Source organism: Canis aureus, chromosome 21 (genome assembly GCF_053574225.1).
Source record: "Canis aureus isolate CA01 chromosome 21, VMU_Caureus_v.1.0, whole genome shotgun sequence".
Classification (NCBI taxonomy): Eukaryota; Metazoa; Chordata; class Mammalia; order Carnivora; family Canidae; genus Canis; species Canis aureus.
In genome coordinates, this window is record NC_135631.1 from 33760453 (window position 1) to 33783666 (window position 23214).

General features: G+C 34.4%; 1 protein-coding gene across 6 annotated transcripts in view; it reads left to right on the plus strand.

The window, feature by feature from the left end:
- The window catches only part of PCLO (piccolo presynaptic cytomatrix protein), a 390788-nt gene that overhangs the window by 244817 nt on the left and 122757 nt on the right, over positions 1-23214 (plus strand). For all 6 annotated transcript variants that reach the window (XM_077863838.1, XM_077863839.1, XM_077863841.1 and 3 more), the window contains exons 8-9: positions 1233-1369; positions 8160-8250. In XM_077863838.1, coding sequence (XP_077719964.1) covers positions 1233-1369; positions 8160-8250 — 228 coding nt within the window. The remainder of the gene's footprint in view (positions 1-1232; positions 1370-8159; positions 8251-23214) is intronic.

Here is a 23214-nt window from a genome sequence, read left to right on the forward strand (position 1 = left end):
GGTGAGTAGTGGCATATATGCTGTGGGTTTGCCAGTCCTATCAGCAAAGATAAAATGGAAATTGCTTGGGGAAAAAAAAAAGTGTTGGGAAGTTTTGAAAGAGAAGACAATCTAGGATGTAGACAGAAAAAGAAAACTATGATGAGTTAGAAGAACTCAAAAGTATGACAATGTAGATGCTAGCATTTCAAGAAAGCCTAAGTTGATAGCACCATCAACAAACCTTTCAGCATAGAACTTGAGAAGTGCTGCTACATCTGCCATTTAGAAAGCAACAGTGTATTTCCAGAGATCCTTTAGTGATCTTTTTAATTAGTGATCCTTTTGCAAAGAATAAAGCTTTATATGAATTCAAATTCTATATATTAGGTAAAATGGGATTTTTGGTCCCTAAATAACAGCTTCAAAAGACTTTGGAGACACTAAGAACTGAATGGGATGAATAATTTTAAATAATTATATACTTAAATATGGTTGCATTTTCACAAAAGTATTTTGAGATGTCAAGTTTTGTCACATTAGAAACAAAAAAGCAGCTGGTCAACTCTTCAATCTAGTTCCTAAATCTGTGGCTGCATGGAAATAATTGTTTAATTTTTAATAAAATATTATAAAATATTTTTAATAGTAGGGCTGCCAGGTGAGTATGGCACACACATTCCTTGAAGTAATACTTGGGATCCCCTTAGAAAAAATATTTTCATTTACATATTGAGGGTCATAGAAATGACATGTTTTCAGAAATACACATTTGATGTTCAAAGCCAGCAGCCACATATTAGTAGTGATTGATATGACTGTGGGAAAGTGACAGCCTCTTCTATACCGAGGGAGGCGTTATCCTTAGATTTTAGTGGTGGGAGGTAGGTTGTGGGGGAGATGAGGAGACAGGAACTAAAGGGTTGAGTTTGAATAGAATGACTTTTGAGGAATATTCACTTGTTTGCTTATCCAGTCACTGTCTAAATTTCTTCTCATTTAACATTTAATTTTGTTTTATTTTGCTCTGAGAAGTTCAACAGGTGTGTACGTTGTTTTTCCTAAGTTATCCCATGGCACAAAATTTTTATCATAGTGTTGGAAATGATCTTCTTCATCTTCTTGGGAGTTGTATTTGAAATGCATGAATGGTTAACCAGCCTGGAGCATGTTGGTACTTCAGAACATCTGCTGTCCTCTGTCATCTGTATTAGTTGTGGTTGCAATGTTTGATATCTCCTTGGTCTCCAAAGCCTATCACCTACGTCGTGAAGAAACAGATTGGTTTGACAAACCCAGGGAGTCTCGTTTGGAAAATGGACACGGTCCGGATCGCAAACTGCCAGAAAGATTGGTCCACTCTAGACCAGTTAGTCAACATCAAGAGCAAGTAAGTGCTATATTGAGCAGTCTGTTTAGATCTATCCGCCCCCCCCCCCCCGCCACTGCCACAAAAAAACACAATCAATCCATCTATCAGTCAGCCAGCCATCCTAGAATGGTCTCAGTTATCCTAAAATATATGAGACTTTGTTCACTAAAAAAACCTTTTTTTCAGTAATTTTAAGTACTAAATACCTTACTTAATCATCCCTGGCTCTACCAACATTGTAACATAACTGTGGTGCTTCTACTGGCCAATGTAAGGGATTCATTCCTCTGGAAGGTAGTTAAGTTTGTACAACATACCCAACACGTATAAGTGCAATACATGTAGCTCCTAAAGACCTTACAGAATGTTGGGTGGAATAGACTTGGGTGATTTCAGTGCTTTCCAATAACAGTGTGTTCAGATGTTAAGATATAGCAAATAATAGGGTGACCAAACCACGTCAGCTGGGGACAGGGAAGGCTTCAGTTTGGGAAAGAGGGGAACTTAGATTTTAGATTCTGTTTATATGGACATGTTTGTTTTATATTAATTTTTGGATTTTATCATCAAAAACTCAAACTAGATACTGTTATTTAATATCTATTTATTTTGTGGTTTTTTAATATTTAATATTTATTTTAGAGAATGCATGAGCACTTGGTGGGAGGGTTGCTAGAGGAGGGGCAGAGGGAGACGGAGAATCCCAAGTAGTCTCCCAGCTGATCAGGGAGCCTGATGCTGATCTCACAACCCTGAGGTCACAACCTGAGCTGAAATCAAGAGTCAGATGCTCAACCAACTGATACACCTATGCTCTCCAATCAATATCTATTTATAGATGTAAATAAATTTAGAGATAAATTTCACAGGTAAATCTGATATCAAAATTCATGGTCATATTTACTTTAGAAGAAATGAGGTGATGTTTGAGTGAATTTTGAAAGACACATAGGAAATCAAGAGTTGGATAAATTGAGGGTGATTAGTCTGGTAACCCCAATGGCCTAAATCAGTTGCCTTAAAAGATCAGGTATTTGCAGGCTATGTACCCATAATCATTAAAATACCCACAGAAGAGAGAGTTGACTTATTTCTTATAGATTAATTCCTAGATCATCCTGTCTGATTAGGGATTCTCTAATATAGAAGACAAGTGTGTTTTGAAGAAGTGTGTTTTAGACTATATGAACTTACTGTACTTCAATGTTTGTCACATCAAACTATAAAAGAGATGACTTTTGCACATATAAACACCATTGAAAAATAGAATCTATACTCAAATTTGATTTCTTCCAAAGAAATTTCAGTTTTCGTGGACAAATTCCTAGCTGTTAAGTAGAATTTCTTTCTTAGGAGCACCTGAGTGTCTCAGTCAATTAAGGGGCATACTCTTGATTTTGGCTCAGGTCATGATCCCAGTGTCCTGGGATGGAGCTCCACACCAGACTCCATGCTTGGCGAGGAGTCTGTTTCACAATTCTCCCTCTCCCTCTGTCCCTTCCCCTCCTCCCTGTCCTCTCTCTCAATGAAATAGATAAATAAATCTTAAAATAAAATGATCTCAAAATTTTGTTCTGTTTTGTTTTATATATGCTATCATATTTTCTAGAAATCTTGGAATTACTCTCTATATAAGTATTCTCTTTAGTTTTTGATATCTTTAATGAATTTAGTTTAGCCCCATCTCCTCTCTGGAAAACATGGGGGAGGGGGTCAAAATGGTGATGGAGATTAATGATGAAAATAATGGAGTATTTTTTGAAAAGATTTTGGTTTAGGGGTGTGTTTATATAAATACCCATATGTTTTCTACTTCATTTAAATGTATCAGACAATTGAATTAGACTTTTCTTAGATTATCTTATTATTAAAATTCTATTTATAGCTGTAGTTCAATCTCATCAAATAGATCAGCCTGGTGAGCAAGAAAAATAAACAAAATCATTCTGAACATGTTTATAAAATGTGAATTTACCTCTTATCTACAATTACTAAAATAATAAATCTGTCAGCTGAAGATAGCTTCCTTGAGTATATTTTACTGTAAGAATCTCTGTGTATTGACTTACTATTTATATCTTACCGGTCTCATTTTTTTTGTTTGAAGTTTTTTTATTTCCCACAGACCTACATTAAGTCAACAAAAGCACAAATCCTTTTAAAAAATCTTAATAAGATGAAATATATAAACTGAAGCTAGAAAATAACTCCTGTTCAATTATTGCCTGACATCACTATTTCCATGGATACTTAGAATAGCCTTGTCCAACTAATTTATTCAACCAGTATTCTTGAAGGATACATTTTAACATAATCTCTGTCCACCTCAGAAAATATTTTCTAAAATTCTCTTGTATGTAGAGGAAACATTAATAACATTAATGGTGGGGGTGCCTGGGTGGCTCAGTAGGTTAAGTGTCTGCATTCGGCTCAGGTCATGATCTCAGGGTCCTAGAATCGAGCCCCACATTGTGCTCCCTGCTCAGTAGGAAGTCTGCTTCTCCCTCTCCCTCTGCTCCGTCCTGCCCCTGCTCATGCTCACTCTCTCTCTCTCAAATACATAAAGTGTTTAAAAAAGATAACCTTCTGGTACTTTTTGGTTCTAATTTTCTGTTACTAGCATCTCCAGATTTATGATTTTGATCCAATGAGGATATAATACATCATATTTAAACAAAATATATTTATAAACCAATATAATGCCAAAATTAAGCAGAATATATTTAAGAATTATTTCATGAATTTCATGCTAATTTTTATAAAGAAGAAAATGTAACAGTCCTTGTTAGAATTATTTATAGGTAAACGTAATAAAGTAATTTCTTGTTAAAAGTTATTTCTTCCATTTATAAGGCATTTAAATTTTTTACTTTGACATTTAACATACTAACAAAAAACTACACATGCAGTTACCAAAACTAGTTATAAAGTGAACAACCATATAACCAACACATTGTCTTCCCCAGACACCACTATGTGCCCCTTCCAGATTGTAATCCTCAACCTGCTTCAAAAAAGTAACAAATATGCTAACTTCTGTAGCAAAAATGTCTTTGATTTTCCTTACAATTTTTTCTAAACAAGCTATGTGGAAGATGACATACATTTTATTACAGAAAGTTCAAAATTCATGTTTTTTTGCATTAATATTTATCTTCAAATACTGTTTTTGTCATTAACTCATCATAACTGTATTTTGGTCTAGAGAGAATAGCAAAATGGCATTCTCGTTTTATTCACTTGTTTCATTTCTAATCATAAAAAGGTAATATCGAGCTTTTGGTACTAATAAACCAGATGCTTTTATTTGGAAACTTATGCATAACAAGAATTTATACTCATAAAATGCCCCAGAGGCAAAAGTAATAAAAACAAATTGATTAATGCAAACATGAATTTATCTGCTTTAAAAATAGCTTATGCAAAAATACATGAGAAACAAAAAATTTACTGAATTTTTATTAGACTCAAAATTATATTATTATTTGAATATATACATTTGAATATATATTATGAAATATGTATATATATTTGAAAGACAACAAACATGGATTTGCCTTATTCACTTCATCTATAAATAGGACTAATACCCCTGAAATGGTAATTATAAAGGTCAACACTTCTTGACTCGAACCGAATGCCTCCACGTTCTGCGCTAATGCCCATGCCTTCTCCAATCTTCATGCAACCGCAATATCGAGGTACATTAAGCTCCTCTGAGAAAGCCACTCTTCCTATATATTCTGGACCTTTGGATGTCTTGTTCCTTTTCCCTGAACTCTCTTCCTCCTCTCATCTTGGCTAACTCTGCTCATCACTTAGGTCTCCGTGTACCTACACCATCTTATAAGAAGTCTTCTGTCACACTACCATCACCAGCTTCCCACAAATCGGGGCAAGTTTTCTTCTTTTGTGCTCCAATAGTATTGCATGCATTGTCACAGGCTCTAGCTCCTAGAGAGCAGAGGCTCCCTGCTCCATCCACCCCATTTCTATACAGTGCCTAGCACAGTACTTGGAACACAAGAAGGATACTCTCACCCCTGCATCTGGTATGCATGGTGTTTAGGAGAGGGAAGAGGATGAATGTCCATATTAATAAAAGGTATCATAACACAAATGTTACAGTTTCATAAGTATGAAGGCTCAATTATTCATGAAACTATTTATAAGTAGAGAAAAAGAATTCTTTTGCTGAGAGGCATAGAGTTGATAGTTCTTTCAGTGCAGAATCACTGAAAAACAATGGTATCAGAGACCAGACTCTGGGGGAAAGGTGTGGACACTGCTTGACATCAGTCCTGCCCTTGTTCCTATTCATTTCAGAAGCAGCAGCTGAAACCCCATCTGCTGGAGAACTCTGAACATTCACCTGCAGTGCTTAGGAAAAAGCTAAGATCCAACTAGTTGATAGATGGAAGAGAAGATACCAGTGCTTTCTACAGATTTTTGGTCACTTTGATCATAATTAGGGCTGTTTAATATTTTTGATTTTTTTTAATATTTTTGATTAAGTGAGTTCATGATGCTAGCTATAGACAGTCTGAAGCTACAGGAGATTCTATGAGATGTTCTGAAAGCAACATTTTATGGAAATGAAGATGCTAACATCCTTTCTGTTAACATCATCATAGATGCAAATTAGAAAGTGATAATCACTAGCTGATAAAACTCTGATGAAAAAATTGGGGAAATCTTACAACCTTCCTAAACTGTGCAACAAATGCACTTGAGTTTACATCAAATTGGAAAGACTACTGTTAGGTGAAAATGTATTTTCTTACTTTATTGCTGACCAAGTGGAAAAAAGTGACTTTTTAAGATTGTTATCAAATAAAACATGAAATTAAAGATATTTAAAATAAAATGAAATAATACCAATTTTAATTAGTTTTCTACAGTACCAAAGCAAAGTTTAGTTGTGTCTAAGAGTTGTAGTATTTTCAAATACATGTGGTTTAATTTTCAGTAAATTTAAAATCTTGAAAAGCAGATTAGGAGAGGAGGAATAAAAGTGGAAGAAGGAAAATAGAAGGAGAAAATATGAAGGGAGAGAAAGTAAGAAAGGCAGAAAAGAGAAATTAAGAGGGAAGAAGAAAGGAGACAGAGGTAGAGAGACCTGGAGATGGAGGAAACAAGACAGAGAAAATAAAGGGAAAATGTGTAGTCTCCTTGCCATGAATATAAATAAAAAAGATTTTCAGTGGCGTACAAAGTTATAGTGGTTCAAATTATCTAGATGAACTGATTGTACTGACCATAATTTATTCACAATCTTGCAAACAGCAGTTTATTTTTACTTTGAAGAATTCAGATAATATATCTGGACTCAACAGGATTCTGCTGCTGTTCTTTGGGAGAGTGTTTTCTGAATAAGCTTATTCTTTCCTGAAGAGAAGAAAAGCTACGAGCTATAATTTAAGCTTGAATTTTTAATTCACATTTTGCTTTCAATATGTAGAATTCTAAGAGTTTTATAGGTGGATTTACACATTAAAACCACGTGAGTACTCAAGGAATCTTTCTTCATAAAAATCAACATTTCTTGGGTTCCAACTTCTATTTAATATTTTGGCTTAGTATTCTCATATGCTTCTTAAACATATTTTGAAATAGGTAGTATTGCATGTCTCTTTACTAAGCTTTATTTTGGTTGTAATTTCAGCCAAATTTTTTAAGATGATAGACTATATCATACTAATAAAATCCTCTTAATATGGATACGAAATATTTCACTATTTTTATTTTCTATTACTTCACAAATCTCTTTTGAAATCAAAATTCTAGGGCAGCCCAGGTGGCTCAGCAGTTTAGTGCTGCCTTCAGCCCGGGGTGTGATCCTGGAGATCTGGGATTGAGTCCCACGTCGGGCTCCCTGCATGGAGCCTGCTTCTCCCTCTGCCTGTGTCTCTGCCTCTCTCTCTCCCTCTCTCTGTCTCTGTCTCTCATGAATAAATAAAATCTTTTAAAAAAATTAAAAGCAAAATTCTATAAAATACAAAACACAAATATATTGAATTTCTTTTGTTTCAGAAATCCAGGGGAAACTGAGACAATGGAATCTATAGTATTCTCATATTCAAGTCTCAATAATGAGAATTGGAATCACAGGCTTGCAACAATAGCTTTCAGGGTTGATGATTCTACCCGAAGGGATATCAACAGTAAATGAGAAATAACTCCATCAGTAACACATCTTTGAATAAAAGGAGGGCCTCAGAATTAGAATGAGCAAAGGCTTTATTTATGTAGAACTAGCCTCAGCATCCAGTGTACATGGAAACTTCTAGTAGATATGCACAGCAGAAACACAACTCCACAGTAAAATGAAAGCAACACAAATATAAAGCAGTCCTATTAAAGTGATAAAGATGTGTAGTATGAGGATTTTTTTCTGTCTTTTCTTCTCTAGCACCACTTCATTGCAGAAAATTAAAAATACCTTTCCACATCTAGGCTATCCAGAGCAAAATCAGACACTCGCACATTTTCACATACATTGTCTACCCATGTCATCTCTGTATTACTATAGAAATGCACTTCCTTTAGAACCTGTTGAGTGTGCTTATCGATTTCCCAAACACAGAAATTCAGTTTGCAAGAAAATTGCTTATATATTTGAAGTTCATGAACTAAGAAATCAATAATATTATATAGCATTAGGCACTTAAATTGTACCAAAAAAAAACTTAAATTATGATCATTTGAGAATCTGGTAATATTATTGATTGAATCAATGTATTTAAAAAACATGTCTAATTCTGTATATTGCACTCTGATTGTTCACGTTATCACATGTATATCTTAGATTATACAGATGAACGGGAAGACTATGCACTACATCTTTCCTCATGCAAGGATAAAAATGACAAGAGACTCTAAGGATCACACAGTTTCAGGTAAAGGAAATCAAATAATCTACTTTTTATTTTAATGTCAAATTGGGATACGTATTTGGATTTCAGTTTAGATGACTTATCAAATTTTTAAAAATACTATGTCAAAATTGTTTTGGAGAATTTCAAAAAATAAGCAGGCTATACATTTGAACATCAAAGATTATAAGAGCATGGTCACTAACATGACAAATTACTAAGTGGTATACATTTAGACCATTTTTTCCTTAATTGCATGTTAAAAACATACATGGCATTGTAATATTCCATAATTATTGCTCTACTAAGCAATTTGGTCACTGGGTTTAGAACTATAAAACAGTCTTACACAGGAAATGGAGATCTCTGGTTCTTCTAAGGAATAAATCCCTCTCTACCTTGTCAATTTGAACATTATCAGTTATGCTGAGTTTTTGTTTACTTGTTTGTGTTCTTATGTGAACCAAAGCTTATGACAAATTCCTAAAGCTTTTGATTTTGAAATAATTTTAGATTCCTGGAAAATTCTGGGCTCCCAGAAAACAGTATGGTCCGTTCCTCTGCCCATCTTTTACTTAGTTTCCCTATGTTAACATCTATCTAATAACAATAAGATGATCAAAACCAGGAAGTTAACATTAATTACTATGGTACTATTAAAACATCAACAAGCCTTGGGGTGCCTTACTGACTCAGACAGTAGAGCATGCAACTCTTGATCTTGGGGTGGTCAGTTCGAGCCCCACATTGGGTGTAGAGATTTCTTAAAAATTAAATCTTTAAAACATACAGTATACAAGCCTTATCTAGATTTTGAGTTTTCCCACTTACCCACTAAATTCTCTTTTTTTTTTTTCCTGGTCCAAGATCCAATCTAGATCATATTGTATTTAGTTGTCATCCCTCCTTCATCTCCAGTCTGATAGTTTTGCAATCTTTGTGTTTTGTGACCTTGATGCTTTTGAAAGATAATGGAATTTTATATTATAAATTTAAATTTTCTGTTTAGATCTTTGAGACCAAATATAAATTCTGTCAAAATTAATGACTTTTTGAAACAATGAATATTACCTGTATATTACCTGTATATACTCAAGTATATTCCTTATGTTTATAGACACTGTGCATCAACAGAAAATATTCATAAATATATGTTTTATTTAACATGGTATTTGTTCTGGAGGGTTTTTTTTTTTTTTTCGTTTAAGGACTGATATAACGAAGGACAAAAATAGGTATTTTTCAGTATACTTTTTACTGTTCCTTGCATATTTTAGACCATGGAGCATGCAGATGTGCAACAGGTTTTGCTTTGAACTACTCTCCTCACTTTATTTTCATAGAGAATGAATCGATTAGGAGTCTAATGTTGTTTTCCTTTTAAGATTGGGTAATTTTTCTCCTACCAGAGACAAATAATTTAAACTTTCATAGTTTTATTGCATGCACACTGTATTTTAAGCACTGATGGAAATTCCAGGGGTGAATCTTAAAATCCATGGGCTCTATGGATTGGAATAATTACTATGGAATAACTCTATGGAATAATTACTTCTACAAACTAGTTCAGTTCTCTCCAGCTCATAAAGCAAAACAGCATAGTACTTTCTAGCAATGCCCAAATCCTTTTTCAGTGCAAACAACAGAAACCTTACTAAATCATCAGAACTTTCTATCAATATATCTGTCTTCTGTTATTACTTTTATACTGTGTTAATCATCCCCTCAGCCTTCTTGTCTTTTGTAACTCATTATTTTAATTTTCCTTTTGTTCAGAATTAGGGAAGAAAAGGTTTAAAATATAAAAAGGGCAGAAATAAGAGCTATTGATATCTTGTTACAAGTATTCTACCCTGAAAACTAAGTTTAATTTCCTCTGTCTATAGATTTTAGGAAATGAAAAACAAGAGTCACTGTTTTGAACAATATGTTTACTAGTAGTGTACTATATCATCTCTATGCATGCCCTTTTCTTTTGATATTTACCTAATATAAAAATATAAAAATATTTTCCTCGTTGTATTTGCCTGCATGGATTACTACTGAATATATTTTCCATGCATTCTTCTGTGATCTCATCATGATCAGCATGATCTCATCGTAAATTAAATGTTTTGAAACAATTCATGTTGTTTTCAGATAAGTGTTTATTACCTCAAAGGGATTTAAATACATGTATATGCAAGGCTAGAGCCACAAATTACATCTTTGGCAAACAATGTCTAGCTTAAAGCTAGTGGTAGGCAAACCCTGGCACAGAACATTTGTGCTCCTGGCTGATATCTCAGTGTTTGTCACTCAACCAAAAGCCTTTTTTGCTTGACTGAACATTTGGTGATATTAAGAATTTAACTGTTGTTTTTTGGTTAGGATTACCATTTTGATGTTAATGTTTTTAATAAAAATTAAGGGTAGGTTCTTTTAGAGATACATACTAAAATATTTACAGATGAAATAATGTCTTGTCTAGGCTCTCTTTCAAAATTAGTTGTGTGGAGAATGGCTAAGGAATAGATGGAAAAAATTGACCTTGACTTGATAATGATTGGAACTGGAAGGTTGACCACACTGGGTTTTATTATAGAGTTGTATTACTTTTTTATATGTATGACATTTTCCATAATAAAAAGTTTAAGTTCCTGTTTGTTGTTCATATTTAGAGAAAATGAGCAGTGGCCAGTAGCTTCATCGTTAGTGAAAAAGCTATCTAACCAGAAATTTAAATACCTTTGTAATCAAGATGAGGATGTAAACAAGGAAGGAGTGAAGAATAAAATGTAGTATATCTGCCTTCCCAAAGAGAAGGTCCAAATGGTCTTTTTCATTTTGGTACCCACTGCAAGTAGAAATACCGTGTAACTTTTATGATAGCTTCATAAACCATTCTAGGGGTGCCTTGATGGCTCAGTTTAAGTGTCTACCTTCCACTGCCTTCCATGATCCCATGGTCCTCAGCAGGGAGCCCTCTCTGCCCTTACCCCACTCGTGCCTTCTCTCTCTCGCTCTCAAATAAATACAGTCTTTTTTTAAAAAAATTAAAAAAATAAACCATTCTTACAGGATGTACTATTAAAATATTTTATAAGATTTAGGGATCCCTGGGTGGCTCAGCGGTTTGGCGCCTGCCTTTGGCCCAGGGCGCAATCCTGGAGTCCCGGGATCGAGTCCGCGTCGGGCTCCTGGCATGGAGCCTGCTTCTCCTTCCTCCTGTGTCTCTGCCCCCCTCTCTCTCTCTCTCTCTCTCTCTCTCTCTCTCTCTCATAAATAAATAAATAAATAAATACTCTTTTTTTAAAAAAAGATTTATATGAAACAAGTATACCTCACAAAAAAAGAAAAATATTTTTATATTTTGGAATCAAAAATAACTTCAAAATAGAAACACAGGAAAAGAAACTGCGTGTGTGCGTGTGTGTTTGTTAATTGTTTGTCCCGTGTGTTACCCAAAGTTCAAGCAGGAGACCCTCATGGTTTCCAAAATCCTTCCAGGGGGTGCAAAGACAAAACAATTTTCATAGAAAATGGTAAGATAGCATTTGCCTTTGCCGTCCTCATTTTCTGGTAAATATGCAGTAGAATTTTTCAGGATGCATGATGTGTAACATCACAACAGGTCGTATACAGAGCAGATAAGGGAATTTAGCTGTACTCCATTTAGCTCAATATTAAGTGGATTTGCAATAATGTAAAACAATACTACCCATCTGATAAGTGTTTTGTTTTTAAAATAGTCATTTTTTATTTAAAATATAATTATTTTAACGTGGAATTAATTTATTTTGAATTCATTAATAAATATTTTAAATTCTTTAATTTGTAATACAGAAAATCTACAGACCTATAATCCATATGAACAAAACCTCTTTGAAATCCTTAGTAATATTAAAAAGTATAAATGACTCATTAAAACCGAAATGTTTGAGAACCATTACTCTAAGGATGTTCATAAAGAATGTTAAAAAAATATAAGTAAGCTTTATCCTCCTATAAAAAACTTATACAATATAAAATGTATTTTGGAACTCCTTTTATAACTCATATTGGATGAATTTTTTTAAAGATTTTATTTATTTATTCATTAGAGGCACAGAGAGAGAGACAGAGACATAGGCATAGGGAGAAGGAGGCTCCTCACTGGGAGCCCAGTGTGGGACTCAATCCCGGGACCCCGGGACCACGCCCTGAGCCAAAGGCAGATGCTCAACCACTGAGCCACCTGGGCATCCCTGGATGAATTTTTAATTGTTTATTTCTTAATATTTATCTACTGAATACCCTTGGTGGATTTATATTGTGTTGATTGCTAGGATAATAGAATGAACACAACACGTACCCTTATCTACAATTTACTCATAATTTTGATAGTAAAATCTGAAATGTAAGTAATTATTACAATAGAATTTTAGGAACAACTGAGATAAAGTAAGGAATTTATAAAACATCAATGTTCATACCTTTACATGGGTATGCACAAGTGTGTACACACGTATACTTATACACCATTATTATTTTTGTGATGTTCACAAAGAGAAATACATGATATAATCTTTTAAGCAGTTCGTAATTTTTAGAAAATAGATCCTTTGACTACTAACTGCAGACTTCAAAGATAGAGCTATAGGTGCTCATCAACAGCTGTACAATGATCTTGAAAGTATTTATTCAACCAAATAGAAGGCAACAAAGTTGAGAGAATCGGTAGTGAATTTTAGCAGAAAGACCTGAGTTGGACTTCAACTCTATTGCTCATTTAAATTTTTAGAATAAATTTGCTTATCTGTAAAATAAGACCAGCTCTATGTATCTCGCATAATTGCAAATGAGCCTAGCACAAAATCCTGTGCTTACTCTACACTCAACAAATGTTATTTCCTCTTCTCTTAGGGAGAAATTATCAGAAAAAAAAGAGGATAAAATGTAATGTTCAAGAAATGAGTCTGTTTCTTTTTTATTTAAAACCATCTTATGGCTCCAGAAACACAGCTGTTTCAAACAAGCCAAAGAAATTCTTCTGATTTCAAAAAAGATACTTGCTTATGTATATTTCCATAATGGACTGGCTACATCTGCAAGACTAGAAAGACTAATTAGCAAGTGTAATAGGGAAGAACATTAAATATGTTTAGGTTCAAAAAACAGCAGTGTCTTCCATGGAAATAGTGGCTCATTTTCTATTCTTCATTAGACCACCATCTTTATGAGCTTTTAGAAATAGGAGACAAATGTAACCAATCTCATTGGCTCTGAGGTGGTTGCAATACCAAATATGGGTAGCTCTTTTTTTTTTGTTATTATTTAAACTGCTTTAATAACGTATAATTCACATATCATAAAAGTACACATTGTAAGTGTACAAATCAATTACTTTTAGTAAATGTATGGAGTTGTGTGACTGTCACCACATCAACACAGAGATGTTTTAGAGCATTTCAGCCATTACAAAAAGTTCCCTTTGAGCCTGCTGGCAATGTTGACTTTCCACACTGCTCTCCCAGCCACAGGTGAGAGATTTACTTCCTGCCTCTAAGTTTGCTTTTACTGGGCATTTCATATAAATTGAAACATTCAGTGTACAGTTTTGGTGTCCAACGCCTTCACTTACCAATATTTTTGAAGTTTATTTTGTCACATGTATCAGTAGACTGCTGTGATTTTTATTGTTAAGTAGTAGTCCATTATTTGGATATTCTACATTTTTTTATTTTGGATTTTTCCCAGTTTTAAAATATTTGCATATAAGTTTGAGTTTAGATATATGATATTTTTAATGGTTTCCTAGAAGTGGAATTGTTGGGTTCAATGGTAAGTTTCTTTTTAGCTACTTAAGAAACTTAGAAATAGTTTTCCAAAATGAGTGTACCGTATTACATTCTTCCCAGCAATGTCTGATGGCTCCACTTTCTCCATGTTATTGCCAACACTTGCTAATGTCTACCTTTGGGGGTGGATGAACTCGTTTTAACTTGGATTTTCCTAATAACATGGTAATGAGCATATTTTCAGGTGGCTGTAAACATTACATGTCTTGGGTGAAATGTCTGTTCAAATACTTTGCTATTTATTTATTTGGGTTGTTTGTCTTCTTACTGAGTTGTAAGAATTTTTAAATGTTTTGGATATAAGTCCTTAGTAAGGAGTGTGGGTGGTGGGTGCCTGGGTGGCTCAGGTCCTGGGACTGAGCACCACATGGAGCTCAGCAGGGAGCCTGCTTCTCCCTTTCCCCCACCCCTATCACTCTCTCTCTCTCAAATAAATAAAAAATTTCTTTTTTTTTTTAAGTCCTTTAAAGGTATATGACCTGAATATATTTTCTTCTAGTCTATGTCTTGTATTTTTCTTTCAGTTTATTTTAAAGGAAAAGTTTTACATTTTAATGGAATTCAATTTATCAACACTGTTTTCTTTATGAAGCAGGCTGCTCTTGATAGATATTAAGAACTGTCCCAAGGTCACAAAGATTTTCTCTTATTTTTTTATACCAGAAGCATTATACATGTAGGTTTATGACCTATTTTGTGTGGGTTTTGTATATATTGTAAAGCAGAAGTCCATGGTCATTTTTTTTAAGCACAAATGGATATCAATTTATGCAAACACCTTAAAAATAATCCCCCGTTGAATTGCTGTGGCACATTGTCAGAAACCAATCTGTCATTAATATGAGGATTTATTTCTGGATTTTCAGTTTTGTTCTCTTTGAGTATGTGCCTGTTATTTCACCAATACTACACTGTCTTGTTTACAGTTAATTTATATTAAATTCTGGAATCTGGTAGTATAAGTCTTCCTTTTGAAAATCATTTCAGCTATTGTGGATCCTTTTAATTTCCATGTTTTAGTATCAGTCTGCTGGGATTATGACAGAAGTTGCATTGAAATTGTAGAGCAATTTGGAGGGAATTGCTGTTTTAACAATACTGAACCATCCCATCCATGAACATGTAATATTTCTTCATTTACTTAGATCTTCTCTAATATTTCACAGTAAAGTTTTATGGTTTTCAGTGTATATGACTAGCATTTATTTTGTTAAGTATCTCCCAAATTATTTTATTCTTTTTTGTTGCCATTATAAATGGAGTTGTTTTCAGTTTGAACTATTCATTGCAATTTTATAGAAATACAATTGATTTTTATATATCGATCTTTTAGTTTATAATCTTTTTTTAAAGATTTATTTATTTATCTATTCATGATAGATATATATATATACATAGAGAGAGAGGCAGAGACACAGGAGGAGGGAGAAGCAGGCTTCATGCCAGGAGCCTGACGCGGGACTCGATCCCGGGACTCCAGGATCGCGCCCTGGGCCAAAGGCAGGCGCCAAACCGCTGAGCCACCCAGGGATCCATTAGCTTATAATCTTGCTAATATTTTTATTCTATTAGGTTTTTTATGGAATCCTTAAGATTATCTAAGGATGCAAATTCACGTCATCTGCAAATAAAGATAGTTTTACTTCTTTCATACCAATTAGGAAAATTTAATTTTCTTTTCCTTATTACACTTGCTACAATATGTTGTACAATGTTGGACTGAGTAATGAGAGCAGACATCCTTGTTTTACTCCTAAAGAATGTTGGCGACTAATTGTAATGAGAATGTGGGGCTCTGTCCCTACCATAGAATTCCTTCCTCCCCTCCCCTTCTTTAATACTCACTGGAAGGGATTTTTTAGCATAACATTTTTAAAAGCTGAGGAAAAATGTTTCAGAACAGCTTTCAGAAGCCAACAACAGTTAATTAAACTTACCTTTAATTTTTCAAATAAAATTGGATTTCAGAGATGAGTTATGAGAGAAAATTATACTGTCACCAAGAGACAATGTGTGTTCCATCCTAACTACTGGATTGAACGGGTCCTACCAAGTGAGCCTTGACACAGAAATTTCTCCCTCTCATTCAGGATGATTTTTTTCACTTTCATTCTCATTGAAGAGTGCAGTTATATACAATACAATGTCTTGTTGTAGGAGTGCAATTACATATGATACAACTTCTCACTGTAAGCCTTTCAAATTATTTTTAGGGATAAACTAAATATAAACCTATAGACATAGGAGCGCCCAGGTGGCTCAGTCAGTTAAGCAGCAAACTTTTGATTTCAGCTCAGGTCATGATCTCAGGGTCCTGGGATCCTGCCCCATGTAGGGCTCTGCACTCAATGGGGAGTCTGCTTGAGATTCTCTCTCTCCATCTCCCTCTCCCTCTGCCCCATCTCCACTCACATGTGGGTGCACGTGCATGCTTTCTCTCGCTCAATAAATAAATCTTAAAAAAACAACCTATAAAATGCAAGTCCTATTGAATCTCTTCTAAAACTCACAGCTTCTTCCTGGTAAATGTTAATCAAAGCTTGCATTCATTTTCTCAGTAACAAAGAAAGTATTGATTGTCAAAGCCAGTTCCACATAAACATCATCATTTCTCCTGATGTCTGTCAGGTTGAATATTGCTTGCACAATTCTGTTCCTGCTAAGGAAGTGCTTTCCTTCTAACCGGAGGTTGGTTAGCCCATTTTTCTATGTACTCTTCATTAAATTAAATTAAAGGAATTAATGCTTGATTTTGTGAGAAGACGGTAAAGACATTCAAGATATTTAACATGTAGGAGAAGAGGATAGAGGGTAATGTTAACGTAAGATTTAAGGATGTAAATAATGTATGTGAATTGGCCATGGGTAAATGGACAATAAGAAATGAGATTCAATTAAAGGAGTAAGGGTTTATATTGATCTCCCAGAATATTTTCTTGACACTTAAAGTAAGGGGCAAAAGTATATGGAAAGAACAAGGATGTAGGAGTCATGAAAAACAAATGGACTCAAATCTTCACTTCTTTACATGCTGGACAACATAGAGAAGTTTCTAAATTTTCTTAGTCTCAGGTTCTTTGTCCTGAAATTATATGAATAATACGTAATGTAAGAAGTTGTAGAAATATTTTTTTAAGATTTTTAAACTTATTTATTTATTCATGAGAGACAGAGAGAGAGAGAGGCAGAGACACAGGAGAAGAAGCAGGCTCCATGCAGGGAGCCTGATGTGGGACTTGATCCTAGGTCTTCAGGATCATGCCCTGGGCCAAAGGTGGTGCCAAACCGCTGAGCCACTGGGCTGCCCTGTAGAAATATTTTTTAATGTAAAAAAAGTATAAGACTTTTATAAGAAGAAACTCTTGAAGTGTTACTAGGAGACCAGCTAGGAGATGCGTTGCTAGCCATTTATTTGGAACAAGAGTATGGGTTTCACTCTAGCTTTGCCATTTTATTAGGTGTTGCCTTGAGCACTTAACTTCCACAAAGCCTCATTTCCGTCATGTATAAATAGAGAGGGCTTTTTTTTCTTTTTATTTTAACATCCAAAGAGGTAATGTAATTTTTAAGGCATTTTCTAAGAATAGAATAGAATAGAATAGAATAGAATAGAATAGAATAGAATATATTATTTTAATACCCTTATCACTGATACATTAGCCCTACAGGGAAAAATGGGTGTTGTAGTATTTATCTGTTCAGCATTCATGCAATTATGTATGGAGTGTTGCCTAGATGCTGTATGCTTGCTACATGTAATTATACCCGAATCCCTGCATTGCAGAAATGATACACAGAGCTCTTCCTCTGTTTTCGTGGGAGAAAAGATGATTTTTTTTTTTTGTGGCCTATCTTCCCTTTCTTTCATTCCTACCCTCTGTTGCTGCTCAGTCAATGCGGTAACTACTATAAATACAAATATGTTCCACAAATTTTGCTACCAAATAGTGTGTGTGTGTGTGTGTGTGTGTGTGTGTATATATATTGCACAGAAAACTCAGGATACAACTTTTATCTTTGTATTAATTTTCTATTGGTAATGTAACAAATTACCACAAAATTTGATGGCTTAAAACAGCATTGATTGAATATCTTACAGTTTTCTTGGGTCAAGAATCTAAGGCATTGTTTAACTGGGATCTCTGGTCAGGATCTCCCAGTGCTGCAGCCTATATGTTGGCTGGGCTGCGCTCTGTTCTGGACCTTGGGAATATCCTTCCAGGCTCCCATGATTATTGGCAGAATCCGTTTCCTCCCATTATGCAACTAGGCTCCCCGTGTTCTCCCTGGTTGTCAGCTGAGCCACTCTAAGTATCTAGAGGCTCCTCAGCATCTTGACCTGTTATTCTTTCTCCTAACCTCTCACACTTGGCAGATTCCCTTTTCAGGGCCAGCAGACAACTCTTCATCTTAGTTGGCTGAGACAATGTGGTCATGGCAGCGACTACCACCCTACCTTTGTGAGGCCCTCTTGGTTAGAACCAAGTCACAGGGTATCCCTGGGTGGCTGGGATCCCTGGGTGGCTCAGTGGTTTAGTGCCTGCCTTGGGCTCAGGGCATGATCCTGGAGTCCTAGGATCGAGTCCTGCATCAGGCTCCCTGCATGGAGCCTGCTTCTCCCTCTGCCTTTGTCTCTGTCTCTCTCTCTGTGTATCTCATGAATAAATAAATACAATCTTTAAAAAAAAAAAAAAAAAAAGAACCAAATCACAGGATCTTCCTGCCTTCAAAGGGAGTTATTCTAGAAGGGATTCATTGAGAGTCACAATAGAATATGTCTGCCAAGGTCTACACTTATCTCCAGAAGTACAAAAGGAACACTTATTGCTAACTTTTGAATTATAATAGTTTTTGTCTTCTTACTTATCTGGCATTTATCTTTGAAAGCTTATCATAGCGTTACAGTAATATAAGCTTAAACTGTTTTGTTCCCACTGATAATATAGGGTTACTTGGTTGTCTCACAATATGACCATTTTATTATACATAGCAAATGACCCCACTTCCAGTCCTGGACTGTCATCATGAGATCAATATCTAAACAAGTATTAAGGCCATATCTATAAATTGACCCTAACTTCTAATTTTGTAACATCCAATTTCATATCAAAGAATTATTTTATTTTGAACCCTAAGTACTGCTAAATGAATGAAGTTTATTTTTAATTTCCATTTACAAAAGTACCCTGCAAAAAAAACAATAAATAAATAAATAAATAAATAAATAAATAAATAAATAAATAATAAAAAATTCTAAAAAATGAAAGTACCCTGCATACCCCCTCAGATTTGGTCTTACAATTATAATTTTGCATTTGCCTTATATAAGCTAAAATTAAGAAAAAAAATCCATGTGTTATCAAATGAATGAAACATGATTTCCTGAGTATGACAGTCTGGGAAATTTTCTTGGTGGGAATTATTTCTGAACTATTTCAGGAGAACTAAATCCTATGCACCTTTAATAAAATTACTAGTATACAAAATATCTTTTATTTGAAAGATATTGTTCCAGCCAGAATGCCAGTGTCCTTTGATATCTATTTGTGAATTTTGCACATCTCCCTATATATACAATGTTTTATATACATATATATGTGTGTGTATATGTTTAGAAGATATGTGTGTGTGTATATATATATTATAATGTTTTATATGCCTAAGTACATATGTGTATATATATGAAAGATATGTGTATATACACACACATATATATGTGTGTATATATGTGTCTTCTTTCCCAAACCAGTGGCTGTTTCAGGCATATGACATCCACCCTGAGCCCACCCCTTTAGTATGGTAGTGAGTATGAATAGCCTTTTCATGCTTTGTGTAACATTTTTATCTTAGTCACATTATATTAGAAAAGACTAATGTGGACTTTTGTTCCTGGAAATGTGACAAAAAATATTCTCTTTGAATTCTTCATATACATAAAGGATATGTATTTAAAACTAGGAAAAACGGGGATGCCTGGGTGGCCCAGCAGTTTAGCGCCTGCCTTTGGCCCAGGCGCGTTCCTGGAGTCCCGGTATCCAGTCTCGCATCGGGCTCCCGGCACGAAGCCTGCTTCTCCCTCTGCCTGTGTCTCTGCCTCTCTCTCTCTCTCTCTCTCTCTCTCTGTCTGTCTATCATGAATAAATAAATAAATCTTAAAAAAAAAGAGTGAGAGAGTATCTTAGCAAAAAGGATGCTACAGAGCAATTAACTGGATTAGAAAAAGCTAATGTTCTAATTTGTATGCTGAGGTTAGAGTCAGATTAGATTTTGGTGTTAAAGTGATGTTTGCATTTTGGTTTTGTTGGAAGCAATCAAGTAGGGATTGCTATTAAGGCAGTTGATGTGTGCTGTTGTATTTGTAGGAATGTTTTTCTCATAAAAAGCAAAAATCAGTAAAAATAAAGAAAAATGGTGAAGTAATGAAATATTCTTTAGGTCTTTATGTTCTAGTATTGATAAATTAATTACTTGGATAAGACACAAAAGGGAAATTACTATGGGTTTTTAATATAAATTGGTATATTTTCCTAAATATTTATAACCTCAAAATTAGTAGGTGAAAGAATATAAAAATAAACTTTCACAGCCTCACTCAGGAGTATAATTAATGTGTAAACTATAAAAATAGATTTAATTGAACTATCCTTTGGTGACTTTTCTATTATCTTTAGTACTTCATTAGCATTAATATTTACATAGATAATCTTTCTTCTTCTTCAGCCCAAGGAACAACATGACTAAATTGCAATATATCATTATCCTGTGATAACTTCATTGTGAATAATAAACTCCATTGATTTAAAGACTACTGTTCATAAGATAAGCATGTTCACTGATAGAATTTGTTTTTCCTTAATGCTTAGATGTAGCATGTGATAGTATCAAAATGAACCAAGTATTTTAATTTTGTCTAAACTTAATGGTCTAATGGTAACATTATAAATATTCATATATTACTTTAAGAGGAAAATAAAAATATTTTTATAATACTTTAAAATACCAGAGCTTTTAATATAACATGTTTTTAAACATATAAAATAAAAGTAGATCTAAGCTTTAAATTTAAATGGAAATATAAAGATTTTTCTTTAATATGCTCATGTTTATTTTATACACAGCTTATTTTATATAGTTTTTAATTTCAGCTTTATTGAGGTATAATGGACTTATAAATTTGTAAGATATTTAAAGTGTACACCATGGTGATTTGAGAAATGATCCCCCCCATATAGTTAATTAAAGCATCCATTACCTCATCTTTTGTGTGTGTGTGTGTGCATGCTCAAGAATATTTAACTTCCGTTCTCAGCAAATTTCACTTATAGAATACAGTGTTACAACTATAGTCACAATGTTTTATATTAGATCCTTAGACCTTTTCCATTCTATAGCTAAGTTTGTACCCTCTTACCAACCTCTCCCTATTTTCCCCACTCACAGGCCCTGGCCACCACTTTTCTACACTGTCTTTCTATGAGTGACTTTTTCTCTACACATATGTGATACCATGCAGTATTTGTCTTTCACTGTCTAGTTTATTTCACTGAGCATAATGCCCTCAGAGTCTATTCATGTTGTCCCAAATGGCAGGATTTCTCTCATTCTCTTGGCTGAATAACATTCCAGTGTGTGTGTGTGTGTGTGTGTGTGTGTGTGTATACCTTCATTATCCAGTTATCCATCAGCAAACACTTGAGTTGTTTCCATATCTTGGCTATTGTGAATAATGCTATAATGAACATGGTAGTGCAGATATCTCTTTGGATTACTGTTTCATTTCCTTTGGATAGATAACCACAACTGAAATTGTTGGGTCATAGGGTAGTTCTATTTTTAATTTTTTGAGGAAGCTCCATACAGTTTTCCATAGTGGCTATAACCAATTTACATTCCTACCAACAGTGCATCTGGGTTCCATTGTCTCCACATCTTTGTCAATACTTGTTATCTCCTGTATTTTTTTTTATCTCCTGTATTTTTGATGCTGGCCATTTAACAGATGTATGTTAATATCTCATTTTGGTTTTGATTTGCATTTCCTTGATAATTAGTGATGTTGAGCACCTTTTCATGTACCTTTTGGCCATTTGTATGTCTTTTTGGAAGAGTGTCTATTTACTTTATTTATTTTCACTTTGTCTATGCATTGTTCTCCTAACCTCAGTGAACATCATTTTGACCATTATTTTGAACTTTTTATCAAACAACTTCTCTCCATTTTATTTGGGTCTTTTTCTGGAATTTTATCTTAGTCTCTTGTTTAGAACATATTCCTCTATTTCTTCAATTGTTTTGACTCTCTGTGTGTTTCTAAGCATTGTATAAAGCAGTCACCTCTCCTCGCCTTGATGCAGTGGTTTCATGTAGGAGACAAAAATGATGATTCAGCCTGATGTGAGCTCTTGGTTGTCTCTCAAACCTTGGTGGTTATCCAAGCTGCCTTCTTTGTTCTTAATGGCCCCCAGTAGTTGAAGGTATGCCAAAACCAGTTTTTATGTGGTTTTTGTTTTTAGGGTTTTTTTTTTCATTGACCCAATAGGTAGGAGTCACTCTGCTAGATTCTAGATTTTTTTCAGAGAGATTTGCTCCACATGTAGCTGTAGATTTGGTGTGTCCATGGGATGAGAAGAATTCAGGAGCGTCCTATGTTGTCATCTTGGACTAGAACATTAAGAGTGACTACATAGGGATCCCTGGGTGGCGCAGTGGTTTGGCGCCTGCCTTTGGCCCAGGGCGCGATCCTGGAGACCCGGGATCGAATCCCACTTCGGGCTCCTGGCATGGAGCCTGCTTCTCCCTCTGCCTGTGTCTCTGCCTCTCTCTCTCTCTGTGTGACTATCGTAAATAAATAAAAATTAAAAAAAAAGATATATGTTTAAAAAAAAAGAGTGACTACATAATAGCATATTCACCACATAATTATAACATATAATATATGCCTTTTCACTCTTGAAAAAACTGGTATATTTAAATTGTAATCCTAAGATTATAAACATAATACTTTTTTTTAAACATTTTGCTACATCCATCACTGAATTTCTCTTTTCTTATAAATATTCCCTGCTTATTTTAAGAATTTCTGAAAGTTAGACTTTTCTGTAAGACTTCTTCAACCACATCTCTGCTTATATGTTGTGAAATTATTGTAACTTTTGACAATCTTTTATTA